This window comes from Mustelus asterias, chromosome 11, assembly GCF_964213995.1.
Source record: "Mustelus asterias chromosome 11, sMusAst1.hap1.1, whole genome shotgun sequence".
Taxonomy (NCBI): domain Eukaryota; kingdom Metazoa; phylum Chordata; class Chondrichthyes; order Carcharhiniformes; family Triakidae; genus Mustelus; species Mustelus asterias.
Genome location: NC_135811.1, coordinates 52,302,209 through 52,327,948, shown reverse-complemented (window position 1 = coordinate 52,327,948; position 25,740 = coordinate 52,302,209). Strand labels below are relative to the sequence as shown.

The following is a 25,740-nucleotide window of genomic DNA, read 5'->3' as shown; positions in this document are numbered from 1 at the left end:
CATAAAATGGTTTTCTAATATCAGATCTAAGTTAACTTTTCATTCATTGGACCTTCTGTTCACAGCCCCACTTTTCTCATTTACTTTGAACCAATAATCTGGATTTACTTTGTGTAATACTTAATATTTATGTATCTTTTTACAATCCCAGTAGAGACTGATAATGTTTAGAAATAAACAACATGTCAAGATTTTGCATTTTGAGATGTTTACAGTAATACATGAGTAAAAATACCAATAACTAAAAACTATATAGGCAACTTATAATTTAGAACATAGAATGGAATAGCTCCTTCTTAGTTTTAGCCCAACTCGGGAAACAAATCACGCTTCACAGGTATAGTTTACACTGTCCTTCACATAGACATTCAATTTTCCCAAAATCAATCGAGAGCAATTCTTAGCTCCTGAGTGTTTATTTCTGTTCTTTTCTCAGCCTGGCAACTTGCAATATTAGAACTGTCTCTCTCTGCGAGGGTTTCTTTTTCTAGAGACTTTCCCTCTAGTCCAACCTAGGTGATCCTCCAGGCTCGTTTTAACTCCCCATGGATTTAGTCTTTTCAATCCATCCATATTTTTGTATGACGAACCAGAGAGACATTTTTGGTCTCCATCCGTACCTTCTCTCTCGGATCCTGGTAAATTCAAACAGTCTGTGATATTCAGCAATATTCTAGGAAAGTCATTGACCTAATCTTTACTAAGATAAAAGCAAAATACTGCAGATGCTGGAATCAGAAACAAAAACAGAAAATGCTGAAAAATCTCAGCAGGTCTGACAGCATCTGTGGGGAGAGAATAGAGCCAACGTTTCGAGTCTCGATGACCTTTCATCAGAGCTGAGAGCAAAGAGAATCAGCAGAGATTTATACTATGAGGGTGGGGAGGGGGGCTGGAATTGGACAAAAGGAATGCAAATGAGGATACAGAAGACTGGGAAGGTGCTAAAAGTGTCCATTGGGTGATCAGAATGTGGGAATGACAGAGCAGAGATACAGATTGTTGAAGGACTGCATGAGGAATGTGGCAGTTGCACTAAAGTGGGGGAGGGGGCAGCGTGGAAAGAAGGAGAGCTGGAATGGAGAAGTGGAAAAATAGATGTGAGAAAGAAGGATGATAAAATGGATGAATGAGATGAAATGAAATACAATAAATGGAAATGGGGTGAAGATGGAGGAGAGAGGTCATCCTCTGAAGTTGTTGAACTTGATGTTCAGTCCAGAGGGCTGTAAATACAGCCTGCACATGTCGTGACTGGAGGCAGCTGTTGTTTTATATAGCCAGCATCCTATCCTCCATGAAACATTCATGCGCAAATCCAGACCCAGCCCCATTCCTGCCCATGTAAAGGCAGGAACTGTCATGTTTGTGGTTTGGTCTTGCGTATTTCAGCCACTACTGCCATTTTTACAACAATGGAGAGGCTTTCTGTTGCCTTAGATAGTGGTGTAAAATCTGAGTAACCATATTATGTCAGAAGACTGAGAGCTTTGTGAAGAAGATAGAGGAGGACTTTAAAGAATGAAAGTGAGAGGTGGAGGAGAGCTTTAAGTTCTAGGCAATTGAAGTGCAGCCACCAGTGGCGGAGCAATAAAGGTCAGAGATTTTCAAGAGGCTTGAATTAAATGATCACTGTGGGGCTGGAGGAGATTCCAGTGATGGGAAGCGGTGGGGACATGGTGGAATTTTAAAAAAGGATGAGAATTTTAAAGTCTAGATCTTGCTTGATGAGGAGCCAATGTAGGCCAGCAAACACAGGTGAACAGGATTTTGTCGAGTTAAGACATGTTTTGGATGATCTTAAATTTATGAGGATAGAATATGGAAATCCAACCAGCAGTGATTTGGAATAGTCAAGTCACAAAGCAAACAAAAGCATTAATGAGCTTTCTGCAGCAGATGAACTGAAATAGGAGCAAGGTTGGGCAATGTTACTGAGAAGGAAATGTCGTCAGTGATGGCATGAGTATGTGGTTGGAAGCTTGCCTTGGGGTCAAATGTGACACTAAGTTGTGAAAAGACTAGTCTATTCTCAAAAAATATGTTTGGAGCAGGAGGAGAAACAATGGCTCCTGTCCTCTCAATATTTAATTAGAGAAAGCTTCTGCTCATCCAATACTGATTGTCAGATAAGCAATCTGATATTTTAGCAACAGTTGAATTGAGAGAGGTCATGATGGGGTAGAGCTGGCTTTGTTGGCACATATGTGAAAACGAACATTTTGCTTTTAGATGATGTTGCCAAGGGGGTGGCATATAGATGAGGAATAGAAAGGGGACAAGGATAGATCCTTAGAGGACAGCAGAGGAACAGTGCAGGAACAGAAAGAGAAGTCATTCTAGGTGATTGTAGGTGTAGGTGGGCAACATTGTAGGTATAGGTGGGCGGCACGGTAGCACAGTGGTTAGCACTGCTGCTTCACAGCCCCAGGGACCTGGGTTCGATTCCCGGCTTGGGTCACTGTCTGTGTGGAGTTTGCACATTCTCGTTGTGTCTGCGTGGGTTTCCTCCGGGTGCTCCAGTTTCCTCCCACAGTCCAAAGATGTGCGGGTTAGGTTGATTGGCCATGCTAAAAATTGCCCTTAGTGTCCTGAGATGTGTAGGTTAGAGGGATTAGTGGGTGAATATGTAGGGATATGGGGGTAGGGCCTGGGTGGGATTGTGGTCGGTGCAGACTCGATGGGCCGAATGGCCTCTTTCTGTACTGTAGGGTTTCTATGATTCTATGATTCCCTGGCTGCAATTAGTTAGAATGGAACCATGTGAGTGCAATCCCACCCGGCTGGATGACAGTGGAGAAGTGTTGGAGAAAGGTAGTGCAATCAACCCTATCAAAGGTTAAAGATAAGCCGAGAAAGAAGAGGACGGATATTTAATCTTTGCCATAGTCACATACAACATAATTTGTGATTTTGATGAGACCCGTTTCAGTACCGTGGCATGGGCAGAAAACTGATTGGAGGCATTCGAACACACAGGGCGTGATTTTCCCGGCCGCGCTCGGTCCAAAACCGGAAAATTCCACCCGAGATCAACGGACCTTTGCATGGTCTGCCTACAATTCCCATGGCGATTGGGAGGGGAAAATTTCCCCCAGGATTCTGGGAAAGCTGGGCATGACTTTGGGAGGTGACAACTGCTTCAGGGACTTTAGAGAGGAAAGGAGGTTGGAGATGGGGTAGTTGTTTGCAAGGACGGTGGTGTCTTGGCTTTCTTGAGGAGAGGGGTGACATCAACAGATTTAAAAGAGAGAGAGAGACAACACCTGAAGAGAGGGACCCCATTAATATCAGCCAATGTGGGGATGAGGAGGGATAGTTAGGTGGTCTGTAATTCAGTGGGAATAGGGTTGACGGAGCACCAGGTGGGTCTCATGGCCAAGTTGAGCTTGAAGAAGGGAGAGAGGAGAAAGATGTGGCTTTCGTGCTAGGGCAGGGAGGGAACTGTAGGTAATGTTTGGCTTGTGAAAGGGAGGGGCATAATAGAGGCAGCTGACTGAATAGTCTTCATCTTAGTAACACAGAGTCCATGAGCTCCTCGCACTTAGACCCAACAGTGCAGAAGAAGGCCCATCAAGTCTGCACCAACAATAATCCCACCTAGGATCTATCCCTATAACCCCACATATTTATCCCGCGGCACGGTAGCACAGTGGTTAACACTGCTGCCTCACAGTGTCAGGGACCTGGGTTCGATTCCCGGCTTGGGTCACTGTCTGTGTGGAGTTTGCACATTCTCTCCATGTCTGCGTGGGTTTCCTCCGGGTGCTCCGGTTTCCTTCCACAGTCCAAAGATGTGCGGGTTAGATGGATTGGCCATGGTAAATTGCCCCCTAGTGTTAGGGGGACCAGCTAGGGTAAAATGCATGGGGTTATGGAGATAAGCCCTGGGTGGGATTGTGGTTGGTGCAGACTCGATGGGTAGAATGGCATCCTTCTGCACTGTAGGATTCTATGATCCCATGATTCTGTAATCCCTCTAACCTATGCATCCCAGGACACTCAGGGACAATTTAGCGTGGCCAAGATAGTGACCCAAGCCGGGAATTGATCCCAGGTTCCTGGAACTGTGAGGCAGCAATGCTAACCACTGTGCCACCGTGCCACCCCAAAGCCTACTGCACCTGGTATTCCCAGGCGGTTTCCCATCCAAGTACTAACTAGGCCTGCATCTGCTTAGCTTCCAAGATCAGACGAGATTGAGTGTTTTCAGACCAGTCTGAAAACTTCTTGTAGGAGACAAGGTTGGAGGAGAAAGGGGTGGTTTCAGATATTTTATGGTAGAGAAAAGAAGCCAGTCATTATCTTTGCATTCTAGGGTATGATTTTCCAGCTCCTCCTGGTGAGATCTTCCAGTCCCACCGAAGTCAACAGGGAAACTCAGTCTGCGCCAAGGTCACAAAGTCTCAGTAGGATGATCCTGGAAAAATGAACATTTTCGCAGATGAGAGCACTACCTGTTTTATGTGGTCCGGCCAGATCTGGTGGTGAACGGCTAAACGAGCTGTCCCGCCTGACCCGCGCATCTTTGGACTGTGGGAGGAAAACGGAGCACCCGGAAGAAACCTACGCAGACACATGGGGAACATGCAAACTCCACACAGACAGTGACCCAAGGCCGGAATTGAACCAGGGTCCCTGGCACTGTGAGGCAGCAATGCTAACCACTATGCCACCGCGCTGCCCCGTGGATGGGCGGTAGGGAATGAGAATTTTAAGTGAGAGGTGAAAGGGGTGATACAAAATTAGCTGCTCTAAGGAGGAAAAAGTGCCAAATGAGTTCCCTCCCTACAGATTTCTGCCTCTATACCTCACTTTCCTCCTCGAGGACACTCCTTCAAAATTTGTCTGTTTGTCCAAGTTTTTGATCATTCAACCTAATATGGCTTGGCATCATATTTTGTTTTCCAGTACCCATGTCAAGCACCTTGCAGCATTTCATTACATTAAAGGCGTGATATAAGTTGTTGTTGAGTTGAGGGTCAGATCAAAGTGCTACACCACCACAAAGCTACCGGGACAGTTAGTGGTATCCCTGATTTTTCAGAAACTGGCTTTGGTTTTGATTTAGAACTATGAAATTAATTTTGAATTTCAAAAAATAGCTTAATTGCCATAAAACTGATACCGATTTTGGGTTTTTTTATGTGTCCATTTTAAACTTATGAAATACAGTCAAAAAATGTCAAACCAGCACTTCTTTGTAACTTGGTCAATTATCAAAGCTAACTTCCGGTCACTATGACAAGCAAAATTCACAGGAACAAAATGTGGGCCACTTGAAAAATGGCACAATGGATCGGAAAACTGGGTTTTTTGTAAGACCAGTAAGAAGTTTAACAACACCAGGTTAAAGTCCAACAGGTGAAGAAGGGGCTTAAGGCTCCGAAAGCTTGTGTGGCTTTTGCTACCAAATAAACCTGTTGGACTTTAACCTGGTGTTGTTGAACTTCTTACTGTGTTTACCCCAGTCCAACGCTGGCATCTCCACATCATTTTTTGTGAGATGCAGTGAAAAAGATGACATTTTCTCTTTTAATAACTAAAACAAATTTAGTCATTTGAATGGACCTGACAATAGCAGTGTTGATAAAAATGGTTCTGATGGTGTATTTTGTGTTTAAATAGGCGACAGGCAGAGTGTGCAAAGACTGCAAGAATCCAGATGGCTTTGCCGGCAGGGAAAACAACCGGTGGCCCAACAACCAATCTATATGAAGAACTGGGTGACAACACCATGTAAGTTTTCAGAGAATAGAGAATGTTTTAAAAAGTGAACTTTGTGCTTGACTTAATCATGCTTAAAGTGTAGTCAAATATTTTTAATGTGCCAAAGGCCATTTCAATTCTTTACCTTTCTAAAGGATTGTTCCCAAATTCTAAAGTCCATGTGACTGACAAGTTAACTAAAATCAGGCCTAAGTGAGCATCAGAAATTTCTATCCCTTAATTTTACTGAGGGTATTTTTTGTTAGAGAAATAATGAGCATAAATGATACAAGATTACACTGGCTGCTTTGTTAAAAAAATACATCTGCAGTGTGATTGCGTACACATACATGACAGTGTTTCCCCCGGGAAGTGTCTGCTGCAATTAGATACATTGGGTGAATGCCATCGTCAAAAATAGAAAATCAGGGAGTTCAGCTTTGTACTTCTATTTCACAGTATGACTCAGTGTAGTAGCTTAGACCTCTCAGTATGCAGTATAAGTTGTGGGAACTGATCATACAGGTTGTGTGCAGGGAGCAACTATGTGAACAAAGCATACAGACCTAGTGAAGTCTTCCTGCTGCTTGTATTTCAATATTCAACTCTACTACAATGAAGGACAAATCTCTTCGCTGCAGAATTGAATTGACTTCATTATCATTGCCACCTCTCCAGTTTTGTACTGTCAATAGAAAATACATTTTCCTATCAAATATTTGTTTTAATATGGAAGTGTGCACAAAAGATAATTTTACTTCTATTTTGTCCACAGTAATGCATTCAACTGTTTCTTTTGTTTGGAACATTTAATGTTTTTGTCAGTGTTGTAAATGAACATCAGAACTGCATGTTAATGCTGCCAAATGTGACATGCATTTTGAGCCTGTTAAGTATGACAAACTTACAGGCTGTGCTAGGATCCTGAATTAGTTCAGCCTTAGTTTGGACTTTGATCCTCTTCCACCCATCCCCATGTTAAAAAATTGCTGTGTAGTTTCTGCATCAGGTAGATCACCAGCTGGAAGTACACAGCACGGGTTATATCCAGTTGACGCCTAAAACTGTCAGCCTGATTCCAATATATTAGGGCTGCACTTTTCATACCAGCCTACTGTGGCCAGTCAGCATTAGGAAGACAGTATCAACTAGACTGTTGGTGGGAATGGTTTGTCATAGCCCACCATATTTGAGGGAACTCTCACCCTAATTCAGCTGTATGGGAGATTTCAAGTTCCCTATATGAGTAGAAGGAAAGGAATTACCAACATCCACAGCGTAAGTGTTGTATGAAGATGAGCTACTTGGGCAGGTCCTATTGATCTGCCATTGCCTGTGTTACTAGATAGCACCATGTACCAGCATTCAATAACAAGAAGCAGAGGCAAATAAATCAAACTTGGCAGATTAACGTCAAAACTTTTATAGTTTTATGGAATGTTTCTGAAAATTCTAACTCAAATATTAGCATTCTGTCACGCTACAATTTCATCATCAAGTTTTATGTTGAAACTAATTAAATTTGACAATTCATTAAGGTTTGTATATTGGAACATAACATAAATCAAGATTAAATCGGACTTAAAACTAATTAGGCATTCATTATAGAACAGTATTGTTCATAAACTTGCACTTTACTGATAAGACTTAGCAAAGAATGTTCCATCTTAGTTATAGTGGCTCAAACTTTCTTCAGCTTCTTAAAATTTGACAGGTCTACATGAATACATTGCTTAACAATAAGAAATGCTGTGTATTTTTCATTTATTTCCAACATGCATTTGGCTCAGCTTAGCTACCTTCCATACTAATATGTCCATTTCTTACCTGTTCACATGCAAACTGTTTCCTTTAAACTACTTTTGGATTCACCTTTTAGGCATCAGTAAGTAGTCCAAATTTGTGACACAGCAGAACTGAACTATGTATTAGTCGGTGTCACAAGTCTAAGGTTGTAGCTAAGTAGCAGTGGTTATTGTGATTGATTTTAGTTATATTTAATAGTATTTTAAGTAGCCAGTAGGTGATATTGCTTCAGAGAATAACATAAATAGCTGTATGTTATTGTAGTGATCATTTTTAGAGTCAAACCTCATTATTACAAACATTCAAATTTTGTTAAAGTAAATTTTATCAGAAATGCACTCCAAGCTTTGAACTTCCACACTGGCTGTAGTAGTTTCAGCTTAGAAACATTTGTGAAAAAACAAAAGGTTGGAACATTTGCAATAATGGGGTTCCCTTGCCTAATATCTTAGCCGAGTTAATAATGTTCTTACATATTTCCTTACATCTGATTATCTTCTTTTCTTTCAAGTCTTTTTCTTCTCTACCATTTTCAACAAAGCAGGGGAATAAAGTCTGTTTTTGAAGATGGAGATCGGCAGAGACTTTTGAGTACATTTGCTTCCCGCGCTATTGAGGCTCATAAACAGTCCACTGTCAATGGAACATTGAAACATAGTCCACCCAAGTCTGAAAGTAATATCACGTACTTATCAGACGAGAATCCATTAACTACACGGAACCCTATATATAATGCCAGTGTATTTATGTCTCCTGAAAATTGTGGCCTGTCCCCTAATAAAAAGGGATCAGTTTTAGCCAAGTCCTCACCTAGAAGAATAACTTTGAAAGACGCACTATTTAAACTTCCAGCAGAGGGTGGTCATCGAGCATGGACATTGCCCTCTCGCATTCATGGACATCAGATGTATGATATCTTGCATAGACCAGTGATTATGGATCCTGTGCAGTGGGAGAGGAAATTGTGTAAAGAAGAAGAGGGGAAAACTGAAAGTCAGTTGAGCAGCATGAAATCTATTACTAAAGCTGATAATAAACTAACTGTTAAAGAACAAGCAAGGCAGTTCGAACAACAAGCCTTACAAGAGATGAAACATGTCAAAGTTCGAGATTCACTGATGAGCAGAAAATTCCCTTTAAAAAGCAGAAGTATGGTTGCAATCCCCCCAAAGTCACCAATATCTACATCATCGTATCATCATCATCATTCTTCCTCTTCTCTTGCTTCTATTTCTCTGGCTTCGGATTCTGAATTACATTCACCACCTTCCATTAACTCTAATCATTCTGGCACCTCTGAAGAGATTTCTACTCCTCCAGATCGAAAAGCATCACCTTCTTCTGTAAGGAGAGACAGTGACTGCAGTTTATTCACACAGATATGCATCTCAATGGAGTCAGGCAGTGAACTATTCGAGAACATTCCAGAGCCTCCAACTATTCCTCCGCCTCCCCCTCTACCCCCGCTTCCTTCTGTCTTGCCTTATCAGCCCCTGCCTACTTCCCATTACCCCCCTCCTCCTTCACCACCACCCCTTCCTCCCCTCCCTCCTCCTCACACTTTGCGTCTCACCCTGTCGCCCTCATGCCGTTCGCCGCTGCCTGCACCTCTTCCTGATCTTGCTGTTTCATCATCTTCTGTTCCTCCGCCGCAAGCTCCGCAGAGAGAATTGAAAGGAATACTAAAACGTATCCCAAATCTAGCAGAGATTGAAAGATCTGTTGCCAATATGCAGAGTCAGATAGACAAGAACAGCGCTGTGTATAAACAGATCAGCAAGGTGAAAGCCACAACTGAACCACAAGGACAGGAATTGGTATCTGGACCAAGTGTGAATGGGCAGTGTAGTTTGCAATGTATTGTGCAAGAACTTGAAAACCGCTTTCCATCACACTCCAGCTTGTTGTAATGTCTGAATATTTTGTTTCACTATTTTGAACCATCCATTGTCTAAATTAAGCTTAAAATTGTGGTTGAAGGAAGTAGGCTGACATTTTACTGACATTGATTTGGATCACATTTCAGTAGTATCTGCATCACGATACTAATTAGTTAATAAGAACGAATTGAAAACGTGCAACAAAAAAGTAAAATCGGGCAATGAATGGCACCCATTAATAGACTGGTCAAAGTGTTGATGTCTTCAAAATATGCATATCATGTGTATTAGTTTAGTATTAAATTCAATTTAACTTGAGTTGCGGTTTGAATAATTGCCTGTTGCCTGAGCCCTGTAGGACCATTTAATTGATTCATGCCTTTTAAACCATGTTCTAGGTTATGTAGCAGCCTTCTCCGGGCCAAGAAATATTTCAGCATCCATCTCCCCTTTCACTGTGTGTGACTTCAGGAGGGCAGATAGAAGGGCATTGTGCCAGTTTAACAAATGGGTTTCACCTTATCCAGATGTTTAATTTGAATTCACTTTATGTCCCTTAAGAATTGCTTCCATCCATTAAACAAGATATGCCTGTTCGTTCATATCTTCATTTACTTATGTTATTTAGATAGTATGGCTGGCAAACTGTGCACAGTGCAGTCCGTGCCAGCCATTCCTAGCTAGTGGTTCATGCTCCAGTAATTTTACTCAAGAGGGAAATGAGTGTTAGATGCCTCCAGCTAAAGAGTATTAAGCTTCCAGATGGACAAACAAGTTAGCTTCGTAATAGCAGAACTCAGCCTAACTGATTATTTAAATCTGTGCTAAACCCTTGATTGTGACATTATATCCATTTTAATTCTCAAATATTTTGTAACCTTATGCGTATCTTTTTATTGAATCCGAAGTGTTCGTTTGCAGAGGATTTTGTTACAATTTTGTGCAGATTTCAAACTCCTGCTGTGTGTTTAAAATGATCGGTCTTAGTGAAAAGACATACAAACCTGCTGAGTGAATATGCAAAAGAAGCCGCAATAATCTAGTGAGAGGGAATACGTATGACATATTTCAGTAAAGATGAACTGCAGTTACTTGGCTGTACAGATTTTTTAACAGTTTAAGTGTGAATATCGAGAACTTGACTAGACTGATGACTAGAGGAAAATACAGTAAACCAGCAAAATTTAAGTTTAATGTTTAATTACATTTTTACTATTTATTTTAGATTTTTGTAATATTTTTATTTAGAACCTTATTTAAATGTATTTGATTTTTAATATTTGATTTCAGGTAACTAGATGCTTAGTATTTAGCAATAAATTGCTTAAAGTACAAGATACAAAAACAAGATTTAATTATTTAAAACATACAGCATATCATACTGTTAATCTGTCAGTCACTCCATTATTCCCATATCATGTAATACTAATGCTACATATAGCTGATAAATAACATCATAAATACTTCATCGCGTGCTATTTTATCTTTTTTGGGTCTGCTGGATTTTCATTTTTGTTTCATTATTCATTCTGGTTATGATGAGTTCTTCATAAATATTTATACAATAACTACAGAATAACATTTTCTTACAATGCACACATTTGAATTGCACAATTGTTATGTTAATCCGTCCTTTAACAAGGAGACAATGATTAAGGGATTTTTCAATGGATTTGCATTATTCAATTCCATTAATCGTTAACTTAGATGGTTAAAAAAACCAGGAACTCAAAAACTGCAGTAAAGTGACTGTAAATATTCAGAATAATTTATGTTCTTCTGGAACACGTGGTGGAATTTTCCGTTCTTATGAACAAAGTGCAGTTCTCATGGACAAAGGCGGGCGGGAAAGTCGTCGTGATTCCCATTGGGTGGCAGGATGGCTGAACGTCTGTGGTCTTCTGCTGGTCAGCTTATTAATTATACAGCCGCAAGGGGCTTGGTGAATTTTATGGTGGGGTGGACACGAAGTCACCCGCCCCATCGCTAACTCATGAGGTCGAATGCCCTGGTGCCATATTTAAAGGGTGCACAGAATAATGCAGCCACAACTTGCATTGAAGAAGCTGGCAGATGTGAGCAACCACATCCTGGGACATTCAAAGGCACCTCCTGTATTGCCTCTCGATCATCCCTAGATAAGAGCATCGCTGGCCCTATGCCAATGCTCACCATTGAAATGGTGCATATTCACTAGCATCTTAAGTGTAGAGGCTCCACTGCCCCTTGCTGCTCAGGCCCTTGCTTCTCCTGGCTCTTTGCCAACCCGCAACTTCCTTCTCCTCATCTGGATGAGAACCATCACCAAGGCAGGGTTGCCTGCAGCAGACATCACCGACAACACAGTGGATATATGAATGAATTGAAGTGATAAATTTAGTGAGCATGTCCTTAACAGGTTTCTGATCATCTTATAGCCAACAGGTCAATGCTGCGCACTTCACCTGGCTTTCATCTAGACATGGCACACCCCTCCCACCCCTTCCAGGTAAAGGTCATCCCATTCATACATGACTACATATAAGAACACTGCTGTTTGACCAGGGTAATGAGAGACATTTGCAAGAAGCCTCTCTCTGATACTATTGAGCTTGCTTCCACTACCCTCGAAACTCTACAGAGATACCATTGCCTTGGCAGTATAGGAAGACTAACGGCATGAACCCTTGTCATCCATGATAATTTACCCAAGAGGATGAAGATTTGGAGTTGCGCATTAACTGCCCTACTCTGGGAAGCATCCAGCTCCCTCCTTGCCTCTGGTAGCAGCCAATGTCAGATAGCACAGAATAAACAGCAACTCCACACCCTGCTGGCATCTCTATGTTATGAGATCCATAAGTAAGAAGCACTTACTGTGTTTACCCCAGTCCAACGCCGGCATCTCCACCTCATGAGATCCGTAAGCCAGGAGCTGCCTGCCTGCTGCCATGTGGGCTTCACCATAGAGAGGAGAAAACAACTGAGAATGGTTACCACCAGTTGCCTCATAATTAGTAGGGTGACCCTTTAGTCGCCACTTGTTCTGACCTTGAACTCCCCACCTAAAAGACCCGCCTGCCACATTGAGGGATCTTACTGACCAACGTAATGCACCGTCAAGGTCAGTTTGGAAGAATAGCGTGCGTCATCTTTCAAACCCACTCCTACCCTTTCCCTGTAACTTAGCAAGTTCCCCTACTACCCTTGACCCACCCAATATCACCTCGACTCTTTGTCACCCTGACCTCCAGCCATCACTCTGGATCCTATCACAATCGATCTCCATGTATCCCCGCCCCTCAGCACCAACACTTTCTATCAGTCCATGTTCACCCTGACCCTTCCCCCTCTCATTAACTGAGCCATCTGTCTAGTCTCCCGTGACCCCCACAATGAAACATTCACCGACCAGACAGTCACCCTGGACCTCCCATACGACTGCATCCCTCCCCCAACTGTGATTGTTCCCTGACATCAACAGCATCTTGAGTTTAGCTCCACAGGACCCCACATTTGACACCACTGACCCTGCCCTCCATGACACTCCCTGCCTCCTTCCTCCGAAAGCTAATGGCATTTGCTACGAAATAAACCTGTTGGACTTTAACCTGGTGTTGTTAAAACTCTTACTGTGTTTACCCCAGTCCAACGCCGGCATCTCCACATCCTTCGCCAGACACATCCCTCTCCCTTTCCACAAACATACTTCCATCCCCCTCACTTCCAGTAAGCCTGCCTCCCTTGTTCAGTCATTGCTCAACCATTCTACCCTAGCCCCAACCCGCCCCCTCACCCCACTGTCAGCCTTCACCTGCCTCCCATTTCCAGTGTTTGCTAATGGCATTCGAGTGAAGAAATGTGGAATCCCCAAGAAGGCGAAAGCAACATTTACTGACCTCAGAATCAAAGAAGAGGTGAAGCACTCATTTACACACAGCCGTGAAACTGAACATTCTAAACTCTTGCTGGTGGGGTCTTAACCGTGGAGAGTGAACTGAATTCTGGCAAGGTGGCCTTTTGATTAGCATGCATGAGATGCTGATGCATGCAAATGGAGTTCCCAACATTGTTCATTCAGAGGCTCAGCCCATCTTTAAGCTGCCTTCAAAGTCACGAGAGCAAAATTCGCAGTTTATCCCACCATCAGGGAACAAATTTTCTGCCTTCGCCCCCCAGTGCCCCTGCTCGCCACTGGCAAGAACTGAAAATTCCACCCATGAGGTTATAATGGGGATGGAAGAATGGCACAGTGGTTATCACTGCTGCCTCACAGCGCCAGGGACCCGGGGTCAATTGCAGTCTTGGGTGAGTGTCTGTGTGGAGTTTGCACATTCTCCCTGTGTCTGCATGGGTTTCCTCCGGATGCTCCAGTTTCCTCCCACAGCCCAAAGACGTGCAGATTAGGTGGATTGGCCATGCTAAATTGCCCCTTAGTGTCCCAAGATATGCAGATTAGGTGGATTGGCCTTGGTAAATGTGTGGGGTTACAGGAACAGGGCAGGGATGTGGGCCTGGGTAAGTTACTCTGTCAGAGAGTCAGTGCAGACTTGATGAGCCAAATGACCTCCTCCTGCACTATAGAGATTCTATGAAAGTTATAATCTTAAAGGCAATCTATGGTGCCAAAATGTCTTGGCTTCTCCAACTGTACGCCTGTTAATGGTGAAGTTCCTTGTAACTAATATTGGGAGCGAAGGTGGGGAATGTCAGTTTTTTTCTGGGACTGACTGCTAAGGAACTGGCGGAAATGTGGAATTTCAGACAATATTGTTTTGTTTGCTGTTACTTAGGGAGAAGAACAAACATTTCTGATACTTTGTTGAGAAAGCAATTTATTATCTGAATGCATTTTGGTTGCTCTACAGTAGCATATTCCTTTCAAACTGAATTGATAAGCCAGTTGTAAAGCGTAAATTCAAACACAGGTTACAGGTAAGTGTGTCAAATTGACAAGAATTCTACTCTCACGAGTAATGTTGAAATAATGTTTATGAATTCAAAATGGTGCAATTACAGCACAGAATGCATATTGCAGTTGATTCTGCACCCACCATCACAGTGCTGTGCGTGAAAAGGGTTAAAATCCAACAAGTTTTGTACCAGCCTGAGATCACACCCTTCCACCCAGCAACATTTAATCTCCAACTTCGAAATCAGCCGAGCTTCCTGCTGCATGGGCCTAATTTTTTAATTCCCAATTGATATAAATCCACATTACAATCCTATATTTACTCATGCATTTTTCTTTTGCTCCCTCAAATGGGGGAAATCCTAACCTGGCCAGAAGTTGATTTCTATTTGGGTTCCTCATGTGGCAGAATGAATGAAAGTACTCCCATTGACCCCACATGGAATCCTCACCTCCTAGTCTCAGTAAACACTGGCTCTCCAACCCACATATCCTTCCCCCGCTGTCCACCACCTGTCCTATACTTAACGTCTGGCCCTGCCCACACACACACACAAGACCTGTAATATCACATATCTTTTCCCTAGCTATTTATGCCCAGACCCAATTTCTTACTCCTATGACCTCTTGCATCCTGCATAATCGCTTGGCGCCTTCTCCCTGCTCAGCCTTGCAATCTCTCCCCCGAAATCTATCCCTCCCTTTCCCAAACTCTATCCCTCCCTTCCTCAAACTCTTGCTGAAAACCTCCGACCTTGTCCACAGCTGGGATTCTCCTGAGCTGCTGCAGTGCATGGAGTTTTAGCTGAGCGTCAAATTCTTCCATTGATGCCAGTAGGTGACCACAAATAAGATCAGAGAATCCTCTCCCCCATCTCTCCCTTTCCAAACTCTATGGGCGGGATTTACTGCACAGCCCACCACTGACTGGCAGTGGGAGTTCTTGTCTCCCATTGAATGCACCCCTTGCTGCCGTGAAATCCACAGGGGTAGTGGTGTATTGCCAAGTGACCGGAACGTCCTCCTGCTGTGAACAGCCAGAAAATTCCTGCCCATTCCTCCCTTCCCTGAACTCTATCCCTCCCTTCCCACCCCATAATCTAAAGTGATAATTCTGTTGAGTTTTCTTTTAATTCATTTATGGGTTCTGGATGTCGCTGGCTCGGCCAGCATTTATTGCCCATCCCTAGCTGCCCCTGAGAGGGTGATGGTGAGTTGATTTTTTGTCATGCTGCAGTCTCTGTGGTGTGGGTACATCCACAGCACTGTAAGGGAGGGAGTTCCAGGATTTTGACCCAGCGGCAGTGAAGGAACAGTGATATATTTCCAAGTCAGGATGGTGAGTGGCTTGGAGGGTGGTGTGTTCCCAGGTACCTGCCGCTCTTATCTTTCCAAATGGTAGTGATCGTGGGTTTGGAAAGTGCTGCCTAAGGAACTTTAGTAAGTTCCTGCAGTGCATCTTGTAGATGGTACATACTGCTGCCACTGTTCATCAGTGGTGGAGGGATTGAATGTTTGTGGAAGGGGTAGCAATCAAGTGGGCTGCTTTGTCTTGGATGGTATCAAGCTTCTTGAGTTTGTTGGAACCGCACTTATGCAGGTAAGTGGACAGTATTCCATCACACTCCTGACTTGTGCCTTCTAAATGGTGGACATGATTTGGGGAGTTGGGAGGTGAGTTACTCACTGCAAGATTCCTAGCCTTTGACCTGCTCTGGTAGCCATAGTATTTGTATGGCTAGTGCAGTTTCTGGTCAATTGTCGCCCCCACCCCCCCCCCCCCCCCCCCCGCCCTCCCCAACTGCCTGCCCAGGATGTTTATAGCAGGGCATTCAGCAATAGTAATGCCATTCAATGCCAAGGGGCGATGTTAGATCCTCTTGTTGGAGATGATCATTGCCTGGCACTTGGTGTGGTACAATTGTCACTTGTCAGCCCAAGCCTGGTCTTGTTGCATTTGGACATGGAGTGAGTCAGTATCTGAGGAATCGTGAATGATACCGAACATTGTGCAGTCATCAACGATAATCCCCTCTTCCTTATGATGGAGAGAAGGTCAGTGATGAAACAGGAGCTATTAAGATTGCAATGGATTGAAAAAGAATGCAGGGTGTAAAATAGTCATATTTCCTTCAACGTAAGTATGAGTTTTTTACAATAGTTTTTTTATTTATTCCCTACTCTTCTTTTAATCCCCATTCTGTTAACAGCTACCCAGTTGGCATTATAGTTTGTTTACATGTGCGTTCTAGTTCATTTTTAATTTGGTACTTCCTTTATATAAGGTATAGATATCTTATCAGGACATTCATGCTAAGATAGCATGAAGGTTTAACTCATAGGAACAGGTGTTTTTCCATTGAGCCTGTATCGCCATATAAATAGATCATGGTTAACTGTATCTTAACTCCATCAAACCCTCTCTGGTTCTCTAACCTTTAACATCATTGCTACCATATCAACACATTTAATCATCGTAAACATCTTAATCACCCTTTGATTTTCTACATTCAAGGGAACACAAGTTTAGCCTATGCACCCTGTCCTCATAACCTAACTTTTTTAGATCCATTAACGCTCCGTTGAATCTGTACTGTATCCCTCCCAGATCAGTAGATCCTTCCTGAGTTGCACTGTCCAGGTCTGAACCCTGTAATCCGGGTGAAGTCTCTGTACAGCTGCAATATAACTTCCACCCCTTTGCATTCCAACTCTCTTGAAACAAAGGCTAATATTTCATGAACTTTCTTTAAATTATTTTTGCACCTGTCCACTTGCTTTTAGTGATTTTTGCAACTGGTCTGCTAAATTCCCTGCTCATCCACAGTTCCCAGCTTCTTGCCATTTAGAAAATTCTCTGTACCATCTTTCTTAGGTCCAACCGGAGGACATCACAATTTCCTACATTGAACTACATCTGCCACAGTTTTGTCCACTTGCTTAACCTATCAATGCCCCTGTGTGAAATCCTACTCCCATGTACAGGGATATTATTTATTGTGCATCTAACTTAATGTTGTGAGCAAACCTAGACATATAATTCTCTCTATTCCTTCATCGAAATCATTTATAATTATATTGAGAAGTTGTGGACCCTGTACTGATCTTTCCGCAGCAGTGCTAAATAACTATTTATTAGTTATGTACCACACCAAGGTAGTGTTAAATTTTATTGATTTCTCCACTAAGGCACAACAGGTTAGGTAGATGGAAACACTTCTAAAAACATCTTGTTGCAGTCAGTCGAGAGTTGGGGAAATGGGGAAACCATCCTACCATCTGTTCCCTGTCCGTAATAACTATGAGAGCAAATTGCATAAACTTAGCTTGTATTCTTTAGAGTTTGGAAATTTGGGAGTCATTTACTTGAAGTAGTTAAAGTATCTACTAAAAGAATTGAATGATATAATAGGGGAGATACAGAGGGTTGGATGGTACAAAGGGTTGGATACGAAGTCTGAAATGGAGAGCAGGGATAAGTCTGCACTCAGATGAATGGCTTTCCCTCAGATCCTGCTGATTTTAATGGCCGGACCTGATTAAATTTGTTGTCTGCAGTTCCTGGTCGCAGACAGCCAGATTGAGAGGCTGGCTGGCCATAAAATGTGTCGGACATTTGCACCATGGAGCACTCGGAGAGCAGGGAGGATGAAGGGAGGAATAGGAAGCCTTGGAAAGATAACAGAAGATTTGTGGGGACTATTTGAATCCTGGTGGAAGAGGTCAGAAGAGTTGGGAGTCGGGTGTCAGATTGTAGGCAGTTGTTGTAGGTACACAGGACCCAACAGATAAGAGGAAAGGCACCTCCCTCCTGGATCCAGTAATTCTTGCCTTCATTTAGCCACTGATTTTTCCTAAGGGAGAAAAAACTTAGCCAGCCTGTGTCAAATTTAAAACCGTGGTTAAATACGAGGCGTGAAGCCTCACCAAACAAATGTCTGCTAAAATCAAATATTGAAGGAAAGTTGGATTCGGAAATTTAGCTTTTTAACTCTATAGTATACCACCTGATCCAAACACAGCCTTTTTTTGTGGATTAAAATTCCCCTCAGCAAAACAATTTACACTACATAGATAGGGTTAACAGTCAGAATCTTTTTCCCAGAGTTGAAATGTCAAAGAGAGCATGCAGTTAAGGTGAGAGGGGGAAAGTTTCAAAGGAGATGTGAAGGGCAAGTTTTTTTACACAGAGAGTGGTAGGTGTCTGGAACACATTGCCAGGGATGGTGGTGGAGGCAGATACAACAGGCGCATTTAAGGGGCTTTTGGATAAGCACATGAATATGCAAGGAATAAAGGGCTATGGACCAAGGGCAAGCAGAAGGGATGAGTTTAACTTAGCGTCATGTTCAGCACAACATCATGGGCCGAAGGGCCTATTCTTGTGCTGTACTGTTCTGTATTCTATGTACTTTGGGAACACAGAATGAGGGGCAATATCTTAAAATAAGTGTTTAGTAATTCAGGAGCAAAAGTATAACATCTATTTTCTCATGAATGAGTAGTGGAAGTCACTCTTCCAAAAGGGTATTCAGATGTTGGATCAATTGAAACTATCACACCTGAAAAACAGACTTTTTTGTCATGTCATAGTATCAAGGGATATGGAGCAAAGATGGAGTGAATGGATCTGAGGTGCGCATTGGCTGTAATCTAATTAAATGATGGCACAGGTCTGAGGAGCTGAATGACCTACTCCTGTTCCTATCTAAACTGTACTAAGGTTGTTCAGGTGCAATTCTCTAAAGCTGATTGTGGAGTCAGAAAATCCAGGCAGTCAGATTTGGAGAGTTGCATCTGATTTCGTTCAGCATATCCTCGAAGGTTCTTCATGGGCGAACTTGGAAATTTTGGCATGTGTATCAAAAAAATAATCTGCAGTTTCTCTGTATTTTTCTCTTGGTAAGTTAGCTCAGATCTGACATTATTTTACAGACAAGGTTATAGAATAGATAATGTTGAAATGATTAAAAGCAAATGCCATTCATTAATCACATATTTCCATTTTGCTGAGTTAAGCAAACCATTTGAAAAGTTAATTCATTGCTGCCATACAATGACGTTGATAGATTAATTCAGTATAATCATCCTGACATACACTGCCTAAATATCATATCCTGGATAAATTTGGCTTCAAAACTGTTTTTTCTATTATCTACTTGCAGGAAATTATAGCCATTCAACCTTAATTCCACATGCATTTATGGAATGTCAGTTTCATTTGGAGTAAAATGTTTTCAATCACTATCTTGGGAACAAAGAGGAAATAAAATCTGTTTGAATGTTCTGAGGAGGTGATGCTCTTGCTGATGTTCATGTTCAGTTATTTTATTTTAGCGCCCTATATGTATGCATTACATTTCTGTTTTTATTCCAGTTCACACCTTTTTGAAAAAGCTATTGACATACACGCACTCATAGCTGTTTGTAATGGATCACTGTACATTATAGGCAGAATTTTCCCGTCCCGCCCGCCACAGGAATTGTAGCGGGCGGGCCACAGACCATGCAAAGGTCCGTTGACCTTGGGCGGGATTTTGCGAGCATGGCCGGAAAATCCCGCCCAATGTCTTTTTACTACGTTACAGATAATTGCAGGTCTTTCACCTTAAAGCACACAAGGTGCAGAAGAGATTTAGTGGAATGGTACCAGGGCTGAGGGCCTTCAGTTATGTGGAGAGACTGGAGAAGTTGGATTGGTTCATCTCAAGAGTACGGATAGTCAAGAGTAGATTTGGTAGCTGTCTCTAAAATCGTGAACGGTATTGAGAGAGTAAGTAAGGAGAAACTGCTTCTAGTGCCGGACAGGACGGTAACCAGAGGACGCAGATTTAAAATGATTGGCAAAAGAACCAGAGGCAACATGAGGAAACATATTTTGATGCAGTGAGTTGTGATTGCAGTGTCAGAGTGGGTGGTGGAAGTAGATCAGTAGCAACTTTCAAAAAGGCATTTGATAGAAACATGGGGAGAAAATAATTGCAGGGAAATGTGGTGGGACTAATTAGATATCTGTACCAAAGAGCCAACGTGGATAGGATGGACTGAATAACCATCTTTTCTGTATTATTTAATTATGAAAGGATAGTCATGAGTAGATTTTATGTAAAACATGGAAATGCTGGATCCTACAGAGTTCCAAGATAGGGACTTGCCCAGTTGCAAAGAAGAATTCTTTAGAAGCTGAAAACAAAATCTGGCTTTTGTCATTAATTTTGTATTTGACTGTGGAAGTGAATATTGAGGTTACTCTAACCTGATTTTAAATGAATGTAAATCCATTCTCCTGTATTATGTTACTTTGTTGTTGTGCAGTTTTGAAGTGACTGGAGGGCAAGGGCTTGACTGGGGGGGGGGGAAGGTGAAGACCGGAGAAGGGTGTACTCAAACACCTGACTGGGAGGTGGGGGCAGCAGAGGAGCAGCCTCCCACCCAAAACTGGGAGAGAGGCTCTTACAGGAGAACGTAAGCAAGTTGGGGTCAGCGAGGGAGGATTACAGAGTGAAGAAGCACTTCAGCTTACATTGCTGAGCTTCCAAAGACTGTCCACGTCCCAGTCCAGGGAAGTGGAGTGCATGTCAGTCCAGTGTCAGTTATGCCCAGCATAGTGTAGGTTCTGATCATCACCTCATGCATGGTGGTCCAGGGGAGTCTTGCATAATACTCGGCCACAAATGTCATAGTAAGGGGAGGCATCGGCAACCTGTAGATCGGGAACAGGTAGTGTTGGGGCCGGTACTCGATGGAGTCATAGAATCATCATATCATAGAGTTCCTACAGTGCCGAAGGAGGTCATTCAGCCCATTGAGTCTGCACCGACCACAATCCCACTCAGTCCCTGACGCTATGAGGCAGCAGTGCTAACCACTGTGTCACCGTGCCACCCACGTTGGGGGATGGCGGGGGGGTGGGATGGGCGGTGGGGGTGATGGTCCTTATATGTGACAGTATAGTAGGCCTCAGATGGAAAGGGGAATGGTCCACATGGGGCACAGGTACATCCACCTCAAATGGCTCAGAGGTAGCACGGGGATACCAACCACAAATACAATGGAATCAAGGTGTACGGGGGGAGGACTGAGAGTAATCAGCAGGAGGGAAACCTGAATGCTCAGATGTTCCAGGGCAATGGGAGGGCTTCCCATGGTCATGTAGGGAGAGTCAAAGCTGATCTGAAAATAAAACCTGAGAACCACCATCTTGGAACCTAAAGCAATGACCAGTAGAATGTGAAATGGAAAATAGCTGCTGGGGAGGGATTCTGGGAGGAGTGGATCAAAGCACTGAAGGGGGGGGAAGGGGGGTAGTGTGGAGGGAGCACCCATCTGGAATATGTATTACCACGTGAGGAGTGTACAGCTGAGAGATGTATGGGGCATGTCAATAAGTAGAGAGGCAATCTGGAGCCTTGAATGCAATAGCACTTTCATGTGAGATTAATTCTGAAATGTTCCAGTCATTGATCTCCCTGCAAAAACTTGTGCCAATCGTGGGAATTCCCCAGTGTGATAATGACACCAAAAACAAGTGGGCACCTGGACAATGAGGAGAAGTTTCTTGGCAACCCCACCTTACAGTTGCTAGATTCAGGGATGGGAACTCCCAGACCCTCTTAAAAGAATCACATCCCTCACCGAGCATGTGCCCTCATGTTTATTCCAAAGGATGTAGTCATAGAGTCCACTGAATGAGTAATTTATCATCTCAAATAAATGCAGGACATCAAAGCACCTAGCCAATTCCATCCCATAGCAGTAGGTCAACTGAAACAAGGCTGTGGTGGTCAGGGGGAAGCATACTTTGACACTGAGAGCAGTCATTGCAATGACCAGGATTGTATCGGCTAATATTTGCTTAGACTGCAACCGAGCCCTTGAACCCACAGTCAGTGGCAGAAAGGGAAACTCTGGAGGCTGATGCTCTGTCATGTCTTTCTTTCAAAGGAAACCTTCAGGAAGATTGAGGATATATTTAGTGTTGTCTGCGTCATCATACGCAAGCAGGAGGAAAGGCAGAGAAAAGGACAATGATGGCGCAAGACTCGCCAAAGGGTTCTTCACCAAGCAGCAGGGCTCCCTCTCGACCTAGGGGATGAAGCACACAGAAATGCTGCATGTAGACCCCTCTCCAGACTGAGGGTGTACAGAAGTCTTTTCTGCAGATAAGTGAGTGACAGTGTCATCGACACCTTTGCATGTCCAGGGATCTGGTGGCTCACCTTTGCCACATTCTCCATGAGTTGGTGCTGCAAGGACTGGGAGGACATCCTTTGTCAGTCGCTCTGAAAGTCACCGCCGCTCTTAACCGACACGTTAGTGACCCCAGTGCTCTACTGGGGGCCTCTGCAGGATATCTCAAGCTTCCATCCACGGGTGCGTACAGGAGATGACAGTGAGCTCTTTGACAAGGCCACAGTTACTTGCACTTTGTTAGAGATCAAACTAGCCAGGCAGCCTGAGCACTGGGCTTTACTTCTATTTCTGGATTCCCACAGGTAAAGGTTCCCATCCACTGCATCGACTGCCAACAGGCAATACAATACATCAACAGGAAAAGCTTCCACTTGCTCAGTGTGCAGCTGGTCTGCAATCACCAGAAACACACCTTGCAGCTCTGTGAAAGGTACCCGGGAAGCTGCTATGACTCCTACATCTTGAGTTGATCGCAGATCCCGCATATCCTTCAGGGACCACACAATATCCAGGGTTGGTTCCTTGGTGACAGAATATACCCAGAAAGGATATACCCTATGATGCCCATCCGAAGGTGGGTGGCACAGTGGTTAGCACTGCTGCCTCACAGCTCCAGGGACCTGGGTTTTATTCCCGGCTTGGGTCACTGTCTGTGTGGAGTTTGCATGTTCTCCCCACGTCTGCGTGGGTTTCCTCCAGGTGCTCCAGTTTCCTCCCACAGTACAAAGATGTGCGGGTTAGGTTCATTGGCCATGATAAATTGCCCCTTAGTGTCCCCGGATGCGTAGGTTAGAGGAATTAGCAGGATAAATATGTTGACTTTCAGGGATAGGACCTGGATGGGATTGCTGTCGGTGCAGACTCAATGGGCCGAATGGCCTCCTTTTGCACTGTAGGGATTCTAACAGTTTCAAGGGGATTCTAACAGTTTCGAGCTGAGGGAAGTACAGAAAGTTTATTCCGCCACAGGAACATTGGGAAAGTAGAGCATTGGCACCTTGAAGATGTAATTCCAATGCCTCAATGGATCTGGGAGACCACTCCAGTACATTCCCCAGAGAGTCTCACGGATCACTGTGGTTTGCTCTGTCCGGCACAATCTATCACGAGAGGAATGAGGGTGATGAGGTTGAGAAAGCCAAGGCTATAGGGGAAGGAGCCAAAGCATGGGCCAGATGATGCAGGTGTGCATCTGCGGTGCTCATAGCCACCACATTCCAGGACGCCGATGATGAGCAGCAGTGCTTACAACCAATGCTTTCCATGAGTGGGAGATCTCCCACTCACCTGACGAAGGAGCAGCGCTCCGAAAGCTAGTGGCGTTTGCTACCAAATAAACCTGTTGGACTTTAACCTGGTGTTGTTAGACTCCTTACAGCATTTATTGCCCATCCCTAGTTGGCCTTGAGAAGATGGTGGTGAGCTGCCTTCTTGAATCGCTGCAGTCCATGTGCTGTGGTTGGCCCACAATGCCGTTGGGGGGGAATTCCAGGATTTTGACTCAGCAACTGCGAAGGAATGGCGATATATTTCTAAGTCAAGATGGTGAGTGGCTTGAAGGTGAACTTGCAGGTGGTGGTGTTCCCATTATCTGCTGCCTTTATCCTTCTAGTTAGAAATGGTTATGGGTTTGGAATGTGCTATCTAAGGATCTTTGGTGAATTGTTGCAGTGCATCTTGTAGATAGTACACACTGCTGCTACCGAGCATTGGTGGTGGAAGGAGCGGATGTTTGTAGATGTGATGCCAATCAAGCAGGCTGCTTTGTCCTGGATAGTATCAAGCTTCTTGAGTGTTGTTGGAGCTGCACCCATCTAGGCAAGTGGGAAGTATTCCACCACACTCCAGACTTGTACCTTGTAGATGGTGGATAGGCTTTAGGGAGTCAGGAGATGAGATACTCACCAGAGTATTCCTAGCTTCTGACCTGTTCTTGTAGTCACTGTGTTTATATGGCGAGTCCAGTTTAGTTTCTGATCAATGGTAATCGCAAGGATGTTGACAGTGGGGGATTCAGTGATGGTTACACCATTGAATGACAAGTGGCGGTGGTTAGAGTGTCTCTTATTGGTGATGATTATTGCCTGGCATTTGTGTGGCACGAATTATTAGGGGGCACAAGTTTAAGATGCGAGGGGCAAGGTTTAAAGGAGATGTAGGAGGCAGATATTTTACACACAGAGTAATGGGTACCTGGAACTCATTGCCGGGGGAGGTAGTGGAAGTGGATACGGTAGTGACTTTTAAGGGGTGTCTTGACAAATACATGAATAGGATGGGAATAGAGGGATATGGTCCCCGGAAGGGTAGGGGGTTTTAGTTAAGTCGGGCAGCATGGTTGGTGCAGGCTTGGAGGGCCGAAGGCCTGTTCCTGTGCTGTAATTTTCTTTGTTCTTTGTTCTTTTAATGTTACTTGCCACTTGTCAGCCCAAGCCTAGATATTGTCCAGGTCTTGTTACATTTGAACATGGACTGCTTCAGTATCTGAGGAGTCACGAATGATGCTGAACATTGTGCAATCATCGGCGAGCAAACCCCACTTCTGATCTTATGATGGAGGGAAGGTCATTGAGGAAGCAGCTGAAGATGTTGGGCCTAGGACTCTACCCTGAGGGACTCCTGCAGAGATGTCCTGCAGCTGAGATGACTGACCCTCCACAACCACAACCATCTTCCTTTGTACCGGGTATGACTGCAACCAACGGAATGTTTGCTCCCTGATACCCATTGATTCCAGTTTTGCTAGGGCTCCTTGATGCCACACTTGAATGTTCTCATGGTATCAAAGGTTGTCACTCACCTCACTTCTTGCATTCAGCTCTTTCGTCCATGTTTGAACCAAGGCTGTAATGAGGTCAGGAGCTGAGTGACCCTGGCGAAACCGAAACTGGGCATCACTGAGCAGCCCAATAAATGATACAATCAGTCCCAAATTTTATAGTTTGACGTATGCATCCCAACATTCAATTTCTCTGGTTGCTGTTGTCTTAACATCACCTGCTATCCATCTATATTATCCAATACTTTGCTGGAATTTTAAGATATTTTTTCTTGAGATAGGGCTGTTTTTGACAAAAAATATTGTCCACGTGTCCTATAGTTCAAAATGGTGGTGGGCCCTCCCTTTGATGGTGGTGGTGCTCCCACAGTGGTATTTCCCATTATCCTTTCATGGCATCATTGGTGAAGGTCAAGTAAAAACAGCTAGGCTTTGTTTGCAGGATAGTCAACTCCTGGCACTTGCTGGTGCAAATGTTATGT

General features: G+C 43.6%; 1 protein-coding gene and 1 pseudogene across 1 annotated transcript in view; one reads left to right on the top strand and one right to left on the bottom strand.

Annotated features, from left to right (window-relative positions):
* Nucleotides 1–25,740, top strand: part of pcdh15b (protocadherin-related 15b) — a 655,691-nt gene that overhangs the window by 590,561 nt on the left and 39,390 nt on the right. The window contains exon 30 of the mRNA XM_078222925.1: nucleotides 5,629–5,739. Within this exon, the coding sequence (XP_078079051.1) occupies nucleotides 5,629–5,739 (111 nt within the window). The remainder of the gene's footprint in view (nucleotides 1–5,628; nucleotides 5,740–25,740) is intronic.
* LOC144501069 (5S ribosomal RNA) lies at nucleotides 4,113–4,227 on the bottom strand (annotated as a pseudogene).